This window comes from Tamandua tetradactyla, chromosome 15, assembly GCF_023851605.1.
Source record: "Tamandua tetradactyla isolate mTamTet1 chromosome 15, mTamTet1.pri, whole genome shotgun sequence".
Lineage (NCBI taxonomy): Eukaryota > Metazoa > Chordata > Mammalia > Pilosa > Myrmecophagidae > Tamandua > Tamandua tetradactyla.
In genome coordinates, this window is record NC_135341.1 from 62,627,238 (window position 1) to 62,647,323 (window position 20,086).

Consider the following 20,086-nt stretch of genomic DNA (forward strand, 5'->3'; position numbering starts at 1 on the left):
ACAGGAGGACCTAGAATATTTTCTGCCTACAATGTGAAGCACTTCCTTTTTATTTCAGGGGTGATATCTGGTTTCTCCCGCTCTTCTTCTTTCTCTCCCTCTCTGAAGTTGCCACCCATCTTACAGTCCTTGGTGTGTAGCATTTTAATTGTTGGGGTTTTCATCTCCTAAGAGGAAGGCACATGAAATAATGGTATACTCCAACAAATTACGATTTGATGAACTATTGTGTGTGTGTGCATGCACATGTGCATGTGGGCACATGGTTTTCAGAGGAAGGCAAATCTTCTCTGCTGAGACTTGTATTTATAAGTTCTATCTGGCTATATTCACCATGGAACAAACAATGTCTGGACCTCATGTCACAAAAGGGGCAACATACCATCACTCTTAGGGTATAAAGGAGGGAATAAGACAAAATGGAAAAGTTAAAAATGGGCTCATTATGTCAATGGGCCCTGAAGACTTCTTGAGCTTGCATTTCATTTTTAACTTCATGTGCTTGAAATCTCTAAATCTTAGGAAGAGCAAACAAAAGCTCCTAATTCATAAACTCCACTCCTCAAGTACTGCTTGACTACTACAATCCATTACAAAAGGACTGAGTGTAGGGAGCTCGCTTGTGCTCTCTCCCTCTTCCTCTTTTTCACTCACGCTCTCAGACACACATGTACCTCCTGAACTCAAAAATAACTGTAACTCTGAAAGTCGCACTTACAGAAATGCTGCCAACATGTCACACTGTGGAGAGGAGAGAGTAACCCACACAGTCCCCGCTTTTTAGAGAGGTGGCAGGTGCCTCTGTTTAGAAGGAAGGCAGCTTGAGGGATGAGTGAGAAGGAGGGAGGCGGGGAAGGAACTGCAGGGACAGCCCTGCAGTGTGAGCATGCATCACACAATGGTCATCTGAATGGTTAGTGGCAGCTGGAGCATGGGGCACTTTGGGGAGCATGGCAGGAGATGAGTGCCCTGGCAAGCCTCTGCCCATGCTGTACTGCATAGAACTGACTGTGTAAGCGACGGAGTGCCCTGAATCCCAGCACAGACTCGTTTGGCCCAGAGCCAACAGTGTACCTGGCTGCCTTTACCTTTCACCTCGCTTTGGGGGTGCAGACCTGAGCCCCCGAGGAAAGGCTGCAAATTTAAGAATATCCCTTGCTTCAAGTAAATGGACTACTGGGCTGGAAGGAACATTAACCACACTGAAGAGTCACTAAGGACCATACCAATAATCAAATGTGATATATTTTAGAGGTCATGATGAGTCATTATCATAGCAGAAGGGATAGTAAGAACAGCTAACACTTAACCTAAGTTGTGGTTTTAGCCCCTGACAGATATTACTTCATTTATTCCTCACAAATGCTAGTAAATATTACATTATCTCCATGTTATAGATGAGGAAACTGAGGCACAGAGATATTAAGCAACTTGCCCAAGATCACTTAGAGCTAATTAAGTGGTAGAACTAGGATCTGAACCCAAGCTGGTGTCTTGGGCCTGTGCTTTAAATGACTGCCCTGCACTGCCTCTCTTCAGGGGTGGAGTACACATGGCAGCGTAGGGTCTCCTCTGCCTCTCTTGTTCCCTTCACCAGTTCACCTGGGTGCTTGAAATCCTACCATGACAGATCTACCCACTGGACGGATTCCCAGACTCTGACTCTAGGTTCTCTTTCTCTTCCCATTAAGATACAAGAACAACTGTCCAAAACCATTTAAGACTCAAAATGCAGTCTTTCTTGTACTTACAATCTTCAGAACTTTTCACATATTCACAAGCCACTATATTTTTATCATTTTGACCTAAACTACTTTTTTTCCCTAAATAAAATTTAAAGAAAAATTTTAAATTTTATAGTAAAGGGAGTAGTAATAATGTTTGCCTTAAATTGAAGGCAAGGGTAAAAGTAAACAGGGTTGGGCAGGCCATGGTGGCTCAGCAGGCAGTGTTCTACTATGCCTGAGACCTACATTCAATTCTCGATGCCTGCCCATGCAAAAAAAAAAAAAGTAAACAGGGTCCACAGGCTGGCTTCAGGCTTCTGTAAATAATGTTTACTGGAACAAAGCCATGCTTATTCCTGTAGCTCTCATGCTACAATCGCAGAGTTGTTAGTCGCAACAGACACTAAATAGCCCACAAAGTCTAAAATATTTACTATCTGTCCATTTAAGAAAAAATTTGCAGACCCCTGAAATAAATCCAATTGCATGCTTCAACCCTAGATAATAAAAGGAGAGATGAGCAAAGGATAGAGAGGTGTTAATTAAGGATGTACTAACATTAAACTGAGATTTTCTCATGGGAAAGATTAAATGAATAGTAAAAAGGGAACACCTTTATCACTATCCGATAGGACGTTATTCCATGCCAAGTTCAATACTCTCTAACATTATATTCCATATCACTGAGTGCAGAGTTTACACTTGGGGAACCACTTCATTAAACAACTATATATAGCCAATCAAATCATGGATGTAAATAATATATTTGATTGAGAGTAAATACAGATGGAGATACTAAAACTTTGTAGCATTAAATGCATGCAAGACCTTATTAGAAAAGCAAAATATAGTTGAAAGGATACTGGGAACTGGAATTAAGATCCATGGCTTTCAGCCTACAGTATGACTTTTAGGCAGATATGCTAACCTCTCTGAACTAAGGGAAACAGAGTCAGGATACTATACCTGCCCCACCTGCTGCATGGAATGACCTGCATCTTAGGAGGATGCTGTTGGGAAAGCACTTCACGAGGATCGACACCCATATCATCATTAAGGTGCACCCCCGCTTTCCTCTCAGATGATGGACTGCAAAAGCAGTCTTGAAGAGGCCAGAGGTTGGGCAAGATGAGGCTGGAACAAGGGAGATGATGGATCCAGAGGAAAGGCAGGTCACTGAGTCCCAAATAAAGCATGAGGAAAGACGGAAGGCACTAAATGAAGGTTAAAAAGGAGGATGTTGGGAGGGAGGTGAGACTTTGCCTTATTTGTGATTCAGCTTGGGTCTGGCGCTGTCTGGGTCTCACCACGAGCCAACTGATGCAGGAAGCGGCCAAGGGTCCTTTCTTACACCCCAGTTCAGTTTCCCTCAAAGAACTGAGGGACATTATACATGTCCCAGCATCTCCAGGCAAATGAACCATTTGCCTCGCAGTTTACAGTAGCCGAGGAAGGTGGATATTTATTTTAGAAACTATGCTTGCAAATTTTGTTTTCAGTGTTGTGACATCATCTTTGGGGCTGTAAATCTACACTGGGGCATTACAAACAATTCAAAACAAATAGAGCCTCCACTCTTCACTTTTCTCCTAAAGTGCGATCAAGGCTGTGGTTATAATTAAAAAACAGCTGAGGCTGCAGCAACAGCAGCCTAGGAAAGAGCAGGTGTCAACACCAGAGGAAGACACTGAGAGAACATCTATCTCTTATTTGCACCTACTATGTGCCTAACATGGTGCTGAATGCATGACACTCACTAGGGCCAATGCACAAAACAATCTTCCAAGGTTGACTTGATAATTCTTATTCCGCAGGTTAGCTCAGTCCACCTGAAGCAGTGACACATCCTGTCCCAAGATGAGACAGCTAGAAGGTGGGGCTGCATCTGAACCTTCAAAACCCTTTGTTCCTTCCCCTGATCTGTCCTGTTGTGTCACGGAAATTTCTCATTTTTCTAAGGTGAGAATGTGCTGAGTGTCCCGTTTCCACGAGCCAGGCTGCGGGGAGAAATGTGTTAGTAAAGCTGAAGGAATTTTAATACTTCCTTTGCAGTCTGAGTGTTAATGGGCTTTGAATCCCATGGTGGCACTGATACCACAGGGCTGTCAGTGCCCAAACGGAATTTTTTTTTTTTATTTCCGGGACAGATGCAGGAAAACATTAACATGTGACAAATGGAAAGGAACAGCAGACTTTTATTTTTCAGCTTCTATGACATTTTTAGACATGAAACTATGAGGTCTGCACCTTTTATTTACTTTTGGGGGGCATCTTAGGAGTTTGTGTGCAATGGGTGAAAGGAAAGGGTTGTGGGTTTGTGCTGCATCTCTGCTGAGCAGAACAAAATGACCACAGTGAAGCACAGAGACATAGTAGCAGGCGAGGAGGAAGCATGGGAACAAATGAAGAAATAAACTAAAATTAGAAAGACATTAAGTGCCCTGATGATGATTTTTATGTAATTTCCCAAGCACACAGGGCAACCTGCTATATGAATTTTCTTGTTACGAAGCCAGTAAAACCCAGCAGTAGAGTCAATGAGTGTATCGATATAATCTGGGAACCAACAAAAGTTATTTTAACTGCAGTTAAGTGCCTTTAATCCAAGAGGTTTGTTTCAATCCAAGTTTAACACTAAAGGGGAAATGAGAAGAGACTCAGAAAAACACAGCGACACAATCCTTCTGTAGAAGTGTCTGAGTATCCACAAGGCACATTCATATCATCTAGTCCACCCGTGGGGACGCTCATGTCAAAAGTATAAACTGGAATTTAGACACTTTATGAAAAGCTGTTTTTAAGCTCAATATATCCCAAATGAGAAGGTATCAAGGAGGGCTCAGAGACCCTTCAGAGATTATTCAATTGCTCTATGCTGCAAACACACTTACAAAACTGTCATAGGAACAATCGCTGTGAAATAAATGCTCAACAGCATCTTAAACAAAATCAAAGATGGGTTTTGCCTATCACTCAAAGGCAAAACTTAAGCTTAAAGAATAATACAAAGTGGTTCCCTTGGTGAATTAATGGCCAGTGGTTTTCAGACAGAGAAGGGCAGCACCTTCCCCAGTGTCTTGGTTACAAATAGGAGGGGCAACTGATCTCAGTGGCCAAGGGCCCATGGGAACTTGGTCACACACTGACAGCATCCAAGGATCTCTGTTTTGCCTTCATCACAGCACAAGGGTCTGGACCCTGACCTCTTGTCTTCCATTGTCTTTTGGTCTCCTGACCCCAACTTCTAGCCTATCCACTGGAGCCCTCCTCTCATCAGTGAGCCCTTGATAGCCAAGGTCTGGTGAAGGTGAGTCTGGACTCCACCATTTGCCCTCCCTTCTCAGGCCTTTGGGGCGACTCTACCTTCACTGGCCTTTTGGTACCCACAATTACACAAGACACCTGCTCAGCTCAACCTTTTTATATTTATTTATTGGCTGGCAAATGCATTAGGATATCTGATGTCTTCTAGGGGAGCGAGCTGGAAGGAGGAGGCAGTTTGCAGAAACTGTTGTCTAAACAGGATTAAAAGTGTCAATTCTCACATCATGCCTGAGCTGTTAGTCAAATCTAGTGTTCCTCTTGTCCAGGTAGAAAATACAACCCCAAAGAAGCTGAATAACTTGTTCTGGGACCACAGCCGATGAGCAGATGACTAAGCTTTGAATGGATGCACACCAGAATTGTTCTGCCTGACAAATTTTCAGAAAGTAAAGCTAAGGAGATGCTAGATTCAGCTGGCTTTTTTGAAATGGCCACATTTAACCACTAGGCCAATTTAATGTCATTAAGCAAAGCATCATGCTAAGCTGTAGGGCTAAATGTGAAGAAGACTTGATGTTTGCTTTTTAGGAGTGTATGATGAACCCTAGGAGATTCACAGGTGTGTGAAGAATTACAGGATAATATATTAGGCTTGGGGTTCATGGAGGTATGTGCAAAGCATTATGGGATCACACGAGGAAGAAGTCATAACTCTGATTAGAGCTTGGGATGGCATTCAGGGCAGACTTCAAAGAGAGGAGGTGTCATTTAAGAAGGCCTGAAGAAAAGGTGGAAGCCCGATTCCAGGGATCAGCTTGTGAAGAAGCATGCAGGTGAGAGGTTCATGGGAGGTGAGGGCCAGTATGGCTAGTAGCTGGGATTTCTCTTGGTGGGAGATGAGCACATGAGAGCCGGAGGAGGTCACAGAGCAGCCGTAAGTGGCACACTTGACCTCTGGGTGAGCTATGAAAAGCAGAGGTGGACAAACCAGAGCTGTGTGCCAAATCCAGCCCCTTGCCTGCTTTGATAAATAAAGATTTATTGGAACACAACCATACCCATTTGCTTATGATCATAAATGGATGATTTTGTGCTATACTGCCAGAGCTGAGTAATTGTGACAGAGATCAGATAGCCCACAAAGCCAAAGTTATTTTCCATCTGGCCCTTTTAGAAAAAGTTTGCTGACTTCTGGCTTAAAGATTTAAACTATTTATTTGAATTTCTGCAATTCACTCAAATGCCTATGGTCCAGCTTTCCAGGGTCTCATTCCTATAGTCCCTAAACAGCAAGCTTAAGAGACTTAGTCCTCCCTTATATGAGCATCTCTTTCACCATTACCAATTTCATATCTTCATTTATTTCTTTCTTCTTTTTGTGTCTCGTTTTTATTTTAGGGCTTTGCCACATACTTTCGTTTACTGCCAGTGTTACAAGCCTCCCAGCCTCACAAGCAGAAGCTCATCACTCAACTTTGGGTCCTTCTGCTTTCCACCCCACCTTCCCAAATCCCTCATGAATTTTTGTACCACTTTTAGAATGCTGCTGAAAATCAACTTTCTTCACTTGCCATGACCATTTTCAAATTCCATGGTCTGACAGATAGCTATTCCTCTGCTAAAGGGGTCCCCTTTATATTCCAAGATATACCTTGGAAATTCTAAGTATTTGCAAAATAGAAAAAATGAAGAGATAATCATGCTTTTCTGGTGGGCTATGCTAAAAGATTTCTTTCTCTAGTAAGTCCCCAGATACCATTAAAATCAAATTTGATCTATAAAAATTAAATTTGCACATGATTTTCTAGGGAGTACATCTTTAATATAGAGCAAGGGACATGATTATTGTTTCATTAACCACTGGCAATAAAATAGAGTAGAAAAGTTATGAGAACTCAGATTTTTAAAACCTGTTTTTTATGGGATGCAATATATACTACAGTTTAAGTACAGACTTTACAATCAAACTGCATGAGTCCAAATCACAGTGCTGGCTCTTACTTAGCTGTGTTATCTTGAGTAGGTTAATTAACCTCTCTGTGCCTCTCTTCTATGTCTGTCCAAAAAAATGGGGAATTATAACTAACCTATGTCATAGAGTTGTTGTGAGGATCAAATGGGATAAAGCATTGAAGTGATAAGTACAGTGCCTGACACAGGAAAACACCCTGTTGTTAACTACTATTATTTCTATAATATATTTGGGGCTTTTCTTTCAGCTTTATCTTTTTTTCCTTCTTCACAGCATAAATGAGTTTGAGCTTGGTTTTCTGTCACTTGCATCCAAAGAGTTCTGACAAATACAAATGAATTGATGTATACTATGACTAGAATCAATACTTGAGACATGAATCTTATTAATCTCAGCATAGCTGAGAAAACATTGCAAGGAGAAGGAAAAGACGTGAACTGCTGTCTTGGTTCTACTTTTATCCAGTTGCGGATCACTGGGAAAAGCATCTCATCTTTCTGGGTCCTAGTGTACTTCTGTGTCAAATGAGAGAGGTGAGTGAAAATCAATCTCTAAGATCCCTTTTCAGTTCTAGCATTCTACAAGTATCTAATATTCCTGGGTTTGTTTTGTTTGTGTATATTGTGGTATAATTGGTTACTGAATCTAATATTTTCCTGCTTCTTTCTGTTACAACTTTAAAACACTCTACTAGACTCTCAATCCCTATACTCCAAGGATTTACTTCTACCCCTTCAATTTCCATCTAACAAAAATATTTTTTTATTTTTTATTTAAAAATATTTTAAAAGTATTTTCTAATAATTTTTTAATATTTAAAACAAATTTTAAATAAAAAATATTTTTAAAAATTTATTTTTGTATACTTGGACATAGTGGTCCCATTTTCTTCTATTTTCTATATTTTTCAATCTAATTAAGGTGATAAGTTCCTTGAGGGTAGAAACTAGAGCTTTCCTGTGGGTGTAAATATTTTATTTTTTTAACTGCCAACCAAGCTGCCAATTTTTTACAGAACAGCAGGATATGGTTTTAAGCAATGTAAGCAGGAAATAGGTCTCCAGCCCACACAAAATAAATGCAAAAGTACTGATTTTCCTTGAGTCCACATCTGGCTTACGCATTTATCATTTCAGCCTGAACTGAAATTCTCCCACAGAAATGCAGCATGACATCCATGCCTATGGAATGTCAGACCAAGAATGAAGCACTGGGTGATCATTATGTGGGTCTCACACATAGAAATAATTTGGCTTATTCGGGTTAACATCATGCTTTTCTCTTCAAGAGCAGAAGCTGGGGCCTGAACCAACTGAATAGTAGCCTCATATGTCCTCATTCATGATTCCAAATAGTTCAAAATCTCTGAAGTTCATTGGGATGAAATGTGGTCAAGTGACTATCACCTGCAAAACACCACCTAGAGGGAAAAAGACCCTTCAGAGAAGGCCTGGCACAGGCAGGACACCTCCCTGTCGTATGGCCAGTCTGTTCTTGGTCATCAGGACTCTAACTATGACTACTTACTCCAAACCAAACTTCCTTAAAGGGTACTCCTTGGCAAATGTAGCAAAATGATCTCCAGCCAGAGATGTCAGAGTTGGTTGGCTTGGCAACTCAACAATGCCAAATTTATGTCTGTCTTTCCACTCTTCAATCAACAGGGATTGCTTTGTCCTCCGGGTGACTTCCTTAGGGTTGGAAAATGGCTGCCAGCAGCACTTGGGGCTACTTGCTTCCTTGTTTACATGTGCTGGAAGGGAGGGCCCTTCTGTTCCCATAGCCTAAGCAAGAGTCTTGAAGGTCATTCTTGTCGGACCAGCTGAGGTTACATAACCATACCACGAACCATGACTGGTCGGGGCATGGAATATGCTGATTGGCTCGGGTCTGCTGAGTTGATGCCAACTCTGAAATTTTTCTTGAACTGTAGAACCCTGAGGGGTAAATGTGAACTGAAGTCTGGTATAGTTTAAGAAAGGTGAAAGTATGGGGTGGATGCCAAGTGAGCTACCAAGAAACATCCACTATAATCTCTGCATAACAGCTCTCTGTCGAGGGCCAGTCTCTCAGCTGAGACCCTCAGAGTAATGCTGCTTGGTCCAGAGGGGCTCACCCTCTCAATGTGTCTTTTCCCCATGGCCATAATCCCTATTTCCAAAGCCTAAGAACTCTTGATTTGTAACATAACCCTCCCAACCCCGTTGAAGGATCTTGGTTGGGTGCCTGCCTCCCATCCCACATACTTGGAGGATGGCATGAAGTCTAATGCATCTTCAGAATCTTCACATAGTACCCTGCCCAGTACCCATCACAGTGAGTCTTTAGCAAATCCCTAAGTCATGGAATGAATGAAGAAGCAGAAATCACCTACGTGCGTCACACATCCCTATGCCCTTCTCAGGTCTGCTGAGCCATTAGCCTACCACTTTGTTGTTCCCAACATTAGAAAGCACCAAAGAAAGAATATAAGAAAAGACATTTTTTCCTGGTGTTTATAATCTGCCTGTATTAAATCACATACATTTTAAATCTCCATTCTCAGATGTCTGTGGATCACCAAACAATTTCTAACGTATTAAAATACTCTCCTTTGCATTAATAAATTTACTACTATTTGGAAGAGAAGGGGTAACTCAAAAGAGAAAAGCTAAGTCAAGTTTGGAAAAAAGGCCAAGGCTCCAATTTCCTAAATGATTCTTCCACAGCAAAACTTATTTGGTCCCCATGCACCCCACTCCCCACCAAAGAAGAGCCGATTGCCATGACAATTAACATTCTAGACTCTCCTCTCATTTTATCCTCACTGATACAGGCAAAATCCTTTTTTCCATTGAGAAGATGAGGAAATGGAGTTGCTGGCTGGCTGTGTGACATGCTTGAGCTACACAGTGAGTGGGTACCAGCCTCAGAATACCAATCTGTCATGCCCGACACCCAACTCCTGCCTTTTCACCAACTGCCACTCAAATGTTATCTGAAAGGCTCCACAGTTATTCCATTTTCATGTCATCTCTGTTTATACCTACCCTTGACAGTCTATCATTAGTGTCATGTTTGAATTCCGCATGTTGATGTCCTCCACGATTTGATGTTGGAAGCTGAGCAAATCATACATATATAGATAAGGCAAAAAGGAAAAAAACTTCTTTGAGATTCCACTTACATTCTTTGGACATTCCCACTTCAAAGCACTTCTGAAGCCGACAATACTGGCATCGATTCCTGGTGACTTTATTAATAACACAGTTCTTATCTCGGTGACAAGTGTAAATCATGTTCTTCTGAATACTTCTGCGGAAAAAACCCTGCAAGCAAGAAGATGAGAAACCTAAGTAAAGCAATTCAGTTTCATGAGAAATCAAAGTCAGTCTTAACAGCACATCGATTGCTCTTTCTGAGTAACAAAGTTTTGGCAGCAGAAAACTTGACTTATTTTAATGCTTGTGATTCATTAATGGCAGCCCTTTCTTGTTGCCATGCAGAAAGACCTTTTTAATCAAGACTTGACATGGTTGTTATTCTACCAGTAAGGGAATATTAACACCAAGAAAATTCACTTGGTAACTATAATGCAGAGTTGGGTTCCTTCCAAATGGGCTTAACTTTATGATTGGCTCCCTTGTTAGCCAGGAAGATTTTAAGGGAGCCCACTATCAAGAAACCCTACACATAAGGCTTCATACTTGCAAAAGAAATTATTCATTTCATAATAAAATCAGGTACTTTCAAAGAAGACATCTTCTGAGTTCTCTTACATACTTAGCTTCTGTTACAATATTTAAAATAAGACTGAATTTGCAAAATGTTAAGAAAAAATTATCCAAAATTGGAAACAAGGTTGAAAAACGACTATGTCCATTAATGATTGGGCTGTCCAATATGGCAGCCACAAGTCACATGTGGCTATTTAAATACAAATTCAAATAAAATTAAAATCTTATTCCTCCATTGTATTAGCCATATTTTAAGTGCTGGGTAGCCACATGTGGTTATTGGCTGCCATATTGGTAGCAGATATATTATATTTCTATCATTGCAGAAAGTTTTATTGAGCAGTGCTGTCCTTCAGCATTCACTGACAAACCCATTTAAGAGTCATCTGATGCTCCAGGGAATAGTAACTCTGACTTGCCATGTATCCTTGATTGGACCTAATCTATAAAGATGGTAGGTTACTTGTAAATTACTGGGATTTCTATCCAGTAGAAAACATAACCCCAAAGCTTTTTGTTTTACCTTTTTTGGCATGGGCAGGCTACGGGAATCGAACCCGGGTCTCCAGCATGGCAGGTAAGAATTCTGCCACTGAGCCACTGTCACACCGCCCTCCGAAGCTTATTGTATTATTGCCCTGTAGAACATTAACCAATTTTGTATTTAACTTTGCAGTCTTATTCCAGCATTTTTTTCCTTTAACCACAGCCATCCATCTATCTTTGTTTCCTCTACCCACCTAGATATTTTTCTCATATCCTCCTTTGAATCAGCTTTATCATCCTCATTTATGGGTTAAATAAATCTTTGACATGAGCTTACTGCCTATTTGAATGAGAGGTTTTCTAGCTTTTTGAAAATTTTATTTTGACAAAAGAAGCAATTTATCGTAATTTTTGTGAAACATTGATGAAATAAAGCAGACTTTAAGTTCCTCAAGCACTGGTGTTCCTTTCTCTTTGAACTCCCCATTTCTACCGTACTACTATGAAGACAACAGATAATCAAGTGATCCCTTTTGAATATACAGAACAGTGAGTGAAGGGTACACCTGCTGTCTTTTCTGTCTTCTAATTGCCCATAGTAAAGGATCTCTATAGTATTACAACTATTAAAAGCAAAGTGCTTTACTTTATCAATTGTGATGTGACTTTTACCTACATTAGAAACAATTCTCTCTTAAACGTAAAAAACACATTACCAAATGTGTTGAACAGAAAAAAAGACTCATCATCTGAATTCAACTTTCCCCATAATGCATTAACACTCCAGGAGCCAGAACTAAAAATATTCAAAGCTAAAGCACATTAGCAAAGAAAGCTCTTATAACACACATCGTTCAGGATACTTATGTGGCCACCTTAGAATCTTAATGTCTAAATAAACATATTTTTACTGGCATGGTTCAATTGTAAATGTCTGGAAATCTCGTTCAAGGTTGAAACTCCTGTCACATATCCTAGACTTACACATTTTCCAAGAAAACACAGTTTATTTTTGTACCTCTGAAACTACAAATACGCTCACAATCTAAAATAACAGGTTACAAATATTTTGAAAGGCTAACAGAATCTGTGTACAGTAGTCACCTCAAAACATACCTTTCCCTGCAAAAAATACCTACTTTTGGCTGCCAGATGCACAAACTCAATTTACAGAGACTTCCACTGCACTCCTGCCAAGAAACACTTGACAGAATGCAAGATACAGTCTTTTCTGAACGTGTAAAGAAGGGAGAGGTATGGCCAAAGGTCACCTCTTCCATTTATTGAAAACTAAATATCCAGTTCAACAAATTCTTAGTAAGTGACTGTGGAGGAAAGAGAAACAATCTCATGATGCTCAAATGAAAGAAGAAGAGAGAATTAAAGAACTTCATATGGCACTAATTATTCAGTCAGGGTGGTTCAGTAACAATGATGGCAGAAACTAAACAGGACTTCTGGGTTTTCCAAATCAAATTTCTGGCTGGATTTCAGGAGGTCTAAGTTCCAGTAAATCATTTCTACCATGGTAGAATACTTGCTGACTAAAACATATGCTGTGGTGTATTTTTATACACGAATTGAGTAAGAAAAAATGTCCTCCCAGACCACAGAGAGGTGTGCATTCTACATCTTCAGCCCAATTAATATGAATTGCTACACAAACATTGCTCCATTGTAGAATACTGCTTTGAAGTCCATGTGTGTGTGAGTTTGGCCATATCCCCTTCTCCCCTGAATTGTATTTATTTACTATTTTTATTTAGATTGACACCTTTTATCTTTAACCTTACTTATAAAGCTAAATTTTCATCTTTACTTTAATTGGGAAACCTGCATCAACAGTCAATATCAAAAGACACTCATGAAACAAATAAAATGAAAGTAAAGCAAAACAGTAATCAGAGAGTATAACATTCCCTAGCTGGATACTGGATCTGCTAAAGGCTTGGACCCGAGGTCTACTCAACTGTTTGCTAAAAGAGGACATTCCCTAGCTGGATACTGGATCTGCTAAAGGCTTGGACCCGAGGTCTACTCAACTTTTTGCTAAAAGAGGAGCCTAGCAAGCATTAGAGATATATCAGTACTGACCTGAAACTTTTTCTTTGAGAATTTAACGGAAAGATTCTCTGTGTGATTCAATGGGATTTAAAGCCATGAACTGGTCTCACTTGAAAGAAGGCACCCCGTACTTTGGGAAACAAAACTGTGATCAACACCTTGTTATAGTGCAGGGAGGCTGGCAAGGCTTCTTAGGACCGGGCATTTGAGGGAGGTCCTGAGTGAAAAAACAGGAATTGGGATGGAAAAACACGGTGTGTGTGGCTGGTCCTGACGCTACAGGGGACAAGAGGCGGCACACAGCGAACTGTGGGTCCTTAAGGAGGAGAGCACGCCTGCACTCCTGCCTGACCCCCAACTAAGTGGGGAGATATGACCCTACACCTCAGCAGTTGGCAGCACGCGTGGGGAACCCAGAAGCCAGCAGATCTGCCGTCAATGCGCACAGAGACCATCCACCACCGCGCTCCTTTCCCTACGGAGGCCGGGAGGGCTCAGGAGTGCACAGGCAGGGCTGAGGGAGCGGCACAGCCAAATGACCAAAGTAAAACACTGAAGGAAACACAGAAGTTGGAACAAATAATCAAAGATGTGCACACAAATCTCCTAAATAAATTCAATGGGTTAGGCTAATGACATAAAGGATATCAAGACAACACTAGAAGAGCATAAAGAAGAATTCCAAAGAATAAACAGAAAATAGCAGATCTCACAGAATTGAAAAAATACTGTAGACCAAAGTAAAAATATACTAGAGACACACAACAGCAGAACTGAAGAGGCAGAAGAAAGAATAAGTGAACTAGAGGACAGGACAATGGAATTCGAAAACACACACAAAAAAAGATGGAAAAATTAGAGTTGGTTATCAGGGAAGTGATGGACAACACGAAGTGCACAAATATAAAAATCATTGGTGTTCCAGAAGGAGAAGAGAAGTGTAAAGGGCTAGGAAGATCAGCTGAGGAGATAATGGGGGAAAACCTCACAACCCTTATAAAAAACCATAAACATACATATCAAAAAAGCCCAACAATCCCAAAATAGAAAAAGTTCAAATGGGCCTACTCCAAGACAACTCACCACATACCAGGGTAAAAAGCAACTCACCACATACCAGGGAAACCTCATAAAACTGAGTTTAGACTACTCAACAGGCACCATGGAGATGAGAAGGCAATAGTCTGAAATATTTAAAATCCTGAAAGAGATTTTAGCCAAGAATTCTTTATCCAGTTAAGCTGTCTTTCAAAAGTGAGGGAGAGATTACAATTTTCACAAACAAAGGCTGAGAGAATTTGTCAACAAGAGATCTGTCCTATGAGAAATACCAAAAGGAGATCTATCAGCTAAAAAAAAAAGACAGGAGAGGGAGGTCTGGAGGAGGGCACAGAATTGAAGAGTACTATAAGGGTAACTTAAAGGATAAAAAGAGAGAGAGAGAAAAGAATATACAGAGCTGACTAATAAAAACCAAAGAATAAGATGAGATTCAAGAACAGCCTTTACAGTAATTATTTTGAATGTTAACAGACTAAACTCACTAATTAAAAGATCTAGATTGACAGAATGAATTAAGAAATATGATCCATCTAGATGCTGCTTCCAAGATACTCAGCTTAGACCAAGAATACATGCAGACTGAAAGTGAAAGGATGGAAAAAGATGTTCCATGGAAGGTGTAACCAAAAGAAAGCAGGAGTAGCTATACTAATATCAGACAAAATAGAATTTAAATGTAAAGATGTCATAAGAGACAGGAAAGGACATAAGATATTAATAAAAGGAACAATTCGCCAAGAAGAAATAACAATCATAAATATTTATACTCCCAATTAAGAAGCTCCAAAGTACATGAGGCAAACAGTGGCAAGACTGAAAGGAGCTACACACATTTCAACAATAATATTGGGAGACTTCCATACACCACCCTCCTCTATAGATAGAACAACCAGGCAGATGATCAACAAGGAAATAGAGAACTTAAACAATCTGATAAATGAATGAGATCTAACAGAAATATATAGATCAATATACCCCCAAACACCAGGATATACATTCTTCTCCAGTGCTCAAAGAACATTCTCCATGATAGATCATATGCTGGGACACAAAACAGATCTTTATAAATTTTTAAATATTGAAATTATTCAAAGCACTTTCCCTGATCACAATGGAATGAAACTGGAAATCAATAACAACCAAAGAACCAGAACTTTCCGCAGATATATGAAGATTAAATGATACACTATTAAAAAACCACAGGATCAAAGAAGAAATTGCTAAACAAGTTGGTAAACATCTGGAGATGAATGAAAATGAGAATACACTATATCAGAACTTATAGGATGTAGTAAAGGTAGTGATAAGAGGGAAATGTATTGTCCTAAATGCTTCTATTAAAAAAGAAGAGTGAAAGTCGAGGACTTAACTGTTCACCCGGAGGAACCAGACAAAGTACAGCAAACTAGCAAATAGAACAAGAAAATAAAAAAGATAAAAAGCAGAAATAAATGCATTGGGTAACAAAAAAACAATAGAATCAATGAAACCAGAAGTTGGCTCTTTGAGAAAAATCAATGAAATTGATGGATCCCTGGCTAGGGTGACAAGAAAAAACAGAGAGGGTGCAAATAAACACAGTCAGAAATGAGAAGGGGTCATTGCCATGGACCCTGAAGAAATAAAAATGATATATACATCTATAAGTATACAACTATATGCCAACAAACTAGACAACTTAGACGAAATGGACAAATTCCTAAAACCACACAAACAACCTACACTGATGCAAGAAGAAATAGAAGATCTCAGCAAACCAGTCACAAGAGACACAAGCAGTTATCAAAAATCTTCATACAAATAAAAGTCTATGAAGAAAAGGTGGCTTCATAGGGGAATTTTACCAAACATTCCAGAAAGAACTAACACCAATCCTACTCAAACTCTTCCAAAAAACTAAGGAAAAAGGAACACTACCTAACTCATTTTATGAAGCTATCATTACTCTAATACCAAAACCAGATAAAGTTTTCCTAGAAAGGAAAACTAGGCCAATCTCCCTAATGAATATAGATGCAAAATTTCTCAACAAAATGCTAGCAAATCAAATCCAATGACAGATTAAAAGAAGCATACACCACAAAAAAGTGGGGTTTATATCAGGAACGCAAGTGTGGTTCAATACAAGAAAATCAATCACTGTAGTACAGCACATTAACAAGATGAAAGGGGAAAATCACATGATCATCTTGATTGATGATGCAAAAGCATTGGACAAAATTTCTGATAAAAATACTTCAAAAGGTAGAAATTTATATGATAAAGAGCATATATGAAAAATCCATAGCCAGTATTGTATTCAACAGTGACAGAAGGAAAGCCTTTCCCCAGAGACTGGGAAGAAGACAAGGATGCCCTCTGTCACCACTATTATTCAACATTGTGCTAGAAGTTCTAGCTAGAGCAATCAGGCAGGAAAAAGATATAAAAGGCATCCAAGTAGGAAAGGAAGTAGTAAAACTTTCGTTATTTACAAATGACATGATCTATATTTGGAAAATCCTTAGAAATCTACTACAAGGCAACTTGAGCTAGTATACAAATTCAACAAAGTAGCAAGATACAAGATTAATGTGAAAAATTCAGTAATGTTTTTATACACAAGTAATGACCTAACTGAGGAGACAATTAAGGAAAAACATTCATTAAAAATATCAACTAAAAGAATCAAGTATCTAGGAATAAGCTTAACCAGGGATGTAAAGGACTTATATAAAGAAAACTACAAAATATTGCTAGAGGGTGCATGGATAGGTCAGTGGTAGAATGTTCCCCCTTCATGCAGGAGACCCGGGCTTGATTCCCAGACCATACACCTCCATATATATATATATATATATATATTGCTAGAAGAAATGACAGAAGATCTAAACAGGTGGAAAGACAGCTGTGCTCATGGATAGGAAAGTTGACTATTGTTAAGACGTCAATGCAATACCAATCAGAATTCCACCAATCTACTTTGAAGACAGGGAAAAGCTGGTTATCAAATTCATCTAGAAGGGAAAGAGACCTCAAATAGCTAAAACTATCCTAAAAAAGAAGAACAAAATGGGAAGACTAACACTTCCTGTTTTTAAAGCTTATTATAAAGTCACAGTGGTCAAAACAGCATGGTACTGGCACAAAGACAGAAGTATTGACCATGGAAGGAATCGAGAATGTGGAGATAGACCACCAAATGTATGGTCAATTCATCTTTGAGAAGGCCCCCATTTCCACTGAACTGGGACAGAAGAATCTTTTCAATAAATGTTCTTGTGGGAGAACTAGATGTCAATGGCCAAAAGAATGAAAAAGGACCCTTACCTTATGCCCTATACAAGAATTAATTCAAAGTGCATCAAAGAGCTAAATATAAGAGCCAGTACCATAAAGTCCTGGAAGAAAATATAGGGTAACATTTTCAAGACCTAGTAATAGTAGATAGTTGTTTAAACTGTACACCCAAAACAGAAGTGTACTTCTGTGTACAGATGAAAGAAAAGACTGAAAATTGGAATTCCTCAAAATTGAATGATTCTGTGCCTCAAAAAGGTGAAGAGGCAACCAATTTAAAGCGAAAAAATATTCTTCCTTTATCAGATAAAGATTTGATACTCTGTATACATAAAGAATTCATATAACTCAACAACAAAAGAACAAACAACCCAATTATAAAATCAGCTAAAGATATGAAGAGTCATTTTTCCAAAGAGCAATAGAAATGGCTAAATAGCACATGAAGAGATGTTCGTCTTCATTAGGCATAAGGGAAATGCACCTTAAGACTACAATGAGATATCACCTCACACCTATAAGAATGGCTGCTATTAGACAAACAGAAAACTACAAATGTTGGAGACGAGGTAGAGAAAATGGAATACTTATTCACTGCTGGTGGGAACATACAATGGTATAGCTGCTGTGGTAGACAGTTTGGGGATTCCTTAGAAAACTAAATAGAGATTTGCCCTATGACCCAACAATATCACTACTTGGTATGTACCCAGAAAAGCAGAAGGCAGTGAAATGAACAGACATTTGCACACCAATGTTCAGAGCAGTATTATTCACCATTGCCAAAAGATGGAAACAATCCAAGTGCCCATCAAAAAATGAATGATTAAACAAAATGTATTATATACATACAATGGAATATTATGCAGCAGTAAGGTGAAATGAGGTCCTGAACCATATAACAACACGGATGACTATTGAGGGCATGATGCAGAGTGAAACAAGTCAGACACAAAAAAATACTGTATGATTTAGCTATTTTGACCTTGGTAAAGGTAAACTCAGAGGTAATAATATAGAACATAAGGGACATAGAGATACACAGAAGCTAGAGATGGGTGAATGGTTAGTTAACGAGGTTGAACTTAAATATATGAGAATGGATAGAAATGAAGGTACTTCATTAGTGGGTTTATAAGTAATATTGCTATATTGAAGGTAAACATGATTTGAAAGGAGTGGTATAGAGCCTTGTATCCCACTGTTTAACAATACAAATATATAAATAAGTTCTTTTATGAACTACTTCAAAGGTATGACTCTTACATAGAGAGTCAATAATAGAGGGGTATGGGAGAAAACTACTATTGCATGTTATGGCCTATATTCAACAGGAAGACATCAACAGTACCAGAACAATATCGGGGGTGAATAATTGGCAGAGAGGAACATGAGTTAAGGAGAGGTTTGGATTCTCTATTTGGTGAGAGTGTGTCCATCTGTTATTTTTCTCTATTGATCAATGAAAATTGTCTAAAGTTGAGAGTGTTGATGATTGTACAACTCAGTGAGGATGTGAGACACGGATCGTTTACTTTGGACATTATCCAGGATGCTCAATGGATAGAGGTGGCTGCAGGATACGATGACTGAGAAGTAGAATGGCAAATCTTGCTGTATACATACGATGGAATATTGGGTGGCTACAGAAAGGAACAAAGCCATGAGGCATGCAATGAGGTAAAGGAAGCTTGGGGACATTATTTTTGGTGCAAAATAAGCCAGCAACAAAAGAACAAATATTGTATGGCCTCATCAGAAAATACTTATAAGAAAATTGGGGCCTAGATTGTAAGCTTTTATAGCAGTCACATTTAGTCTGGAGCTAAATGTTATTTCCAGACTTTGAGATGCTGTGCTATATATTTATAATCTGGTATTTCCCTGGAATTTTGGGTACCTGTGTGACAACTGAGACTCAGAGCTGGAGTTCTGCAGCTCTGAAAGTCAACATTGCTATATACAATAAATGTTAAAGAAACAGAAAAAGAGATTAGGCTTCAATTAGAGATAAGAATGAAGCCGATCTGGTCAGGACTAAGATAAATCAGAATACAGGGTAAAGGATGATATTGTCTGTATTTTAGAATCTCCCCTACTTTCCTACAAAGGAAAGGAGGGTTATTTTATACAAAGCCAAAGTTTTCTGTAGCACATAATCTAATTCAACCAGTCTGGATAGCTTGTTTAACAACCTAAACATATGGAGCCCAGAATGGGAATGAGGGGTTGTAATTCTGTATAGCTTAATGTAATACCGGATATATCCCAGAGTATTGTAGGGTAGATAATTTAGGAGTATTGGCAAAGTCCCTTGAGGGACTAGAAGAAAAAATATGGAACTATTAAACTTTCCCACAGGCGAAACCCAATACTCTCTCAAATATTAGGGACCTCTAAGTCAATAGGTGAAGACTTTGATCTTGACACTCGCTCTTATGAAACTTATTTCTGTTGAGGAGAAGCTAAGTCTACCTATAGTTATGCCCAAGAGTTATTTCCAGAAAAAAACAAAA

At 39.1% G+C, this 20,086-nt stretch overlaps 1 protein-coding gene across 5 annotated transcripts in view; it reads right to left on the reverse strand.

Annotated features, from left to right (window-relative positions):
* Positions 1-20,086, reverse strand: part of RARB (retinoic acid receptor beta) — a 198,110-nt gene that overhangs the window by 115,272 nt on the left and 62,752 nt on the right. For 3 of the 5 annotated variants that reach the window (XM_077129977.1, XM_077129981.1, XM_077129979.1), the window contains one exon: positions 10,130-10,271. In XM_077129977.1, coding sequence (XP_076986092.1) covers positions 10,130-10,271 — 142 coding nt within the window. Of the gene's footprint in view, positions 1-10,129; positions 10,272-11,202; positions 11,312-13,259; positions 13,639-20,086 lie in introns of those variants that run through there. The other 2 variants (XM_077129980.1, XM_077129978.1) reach the window with 2 other exon arrangements.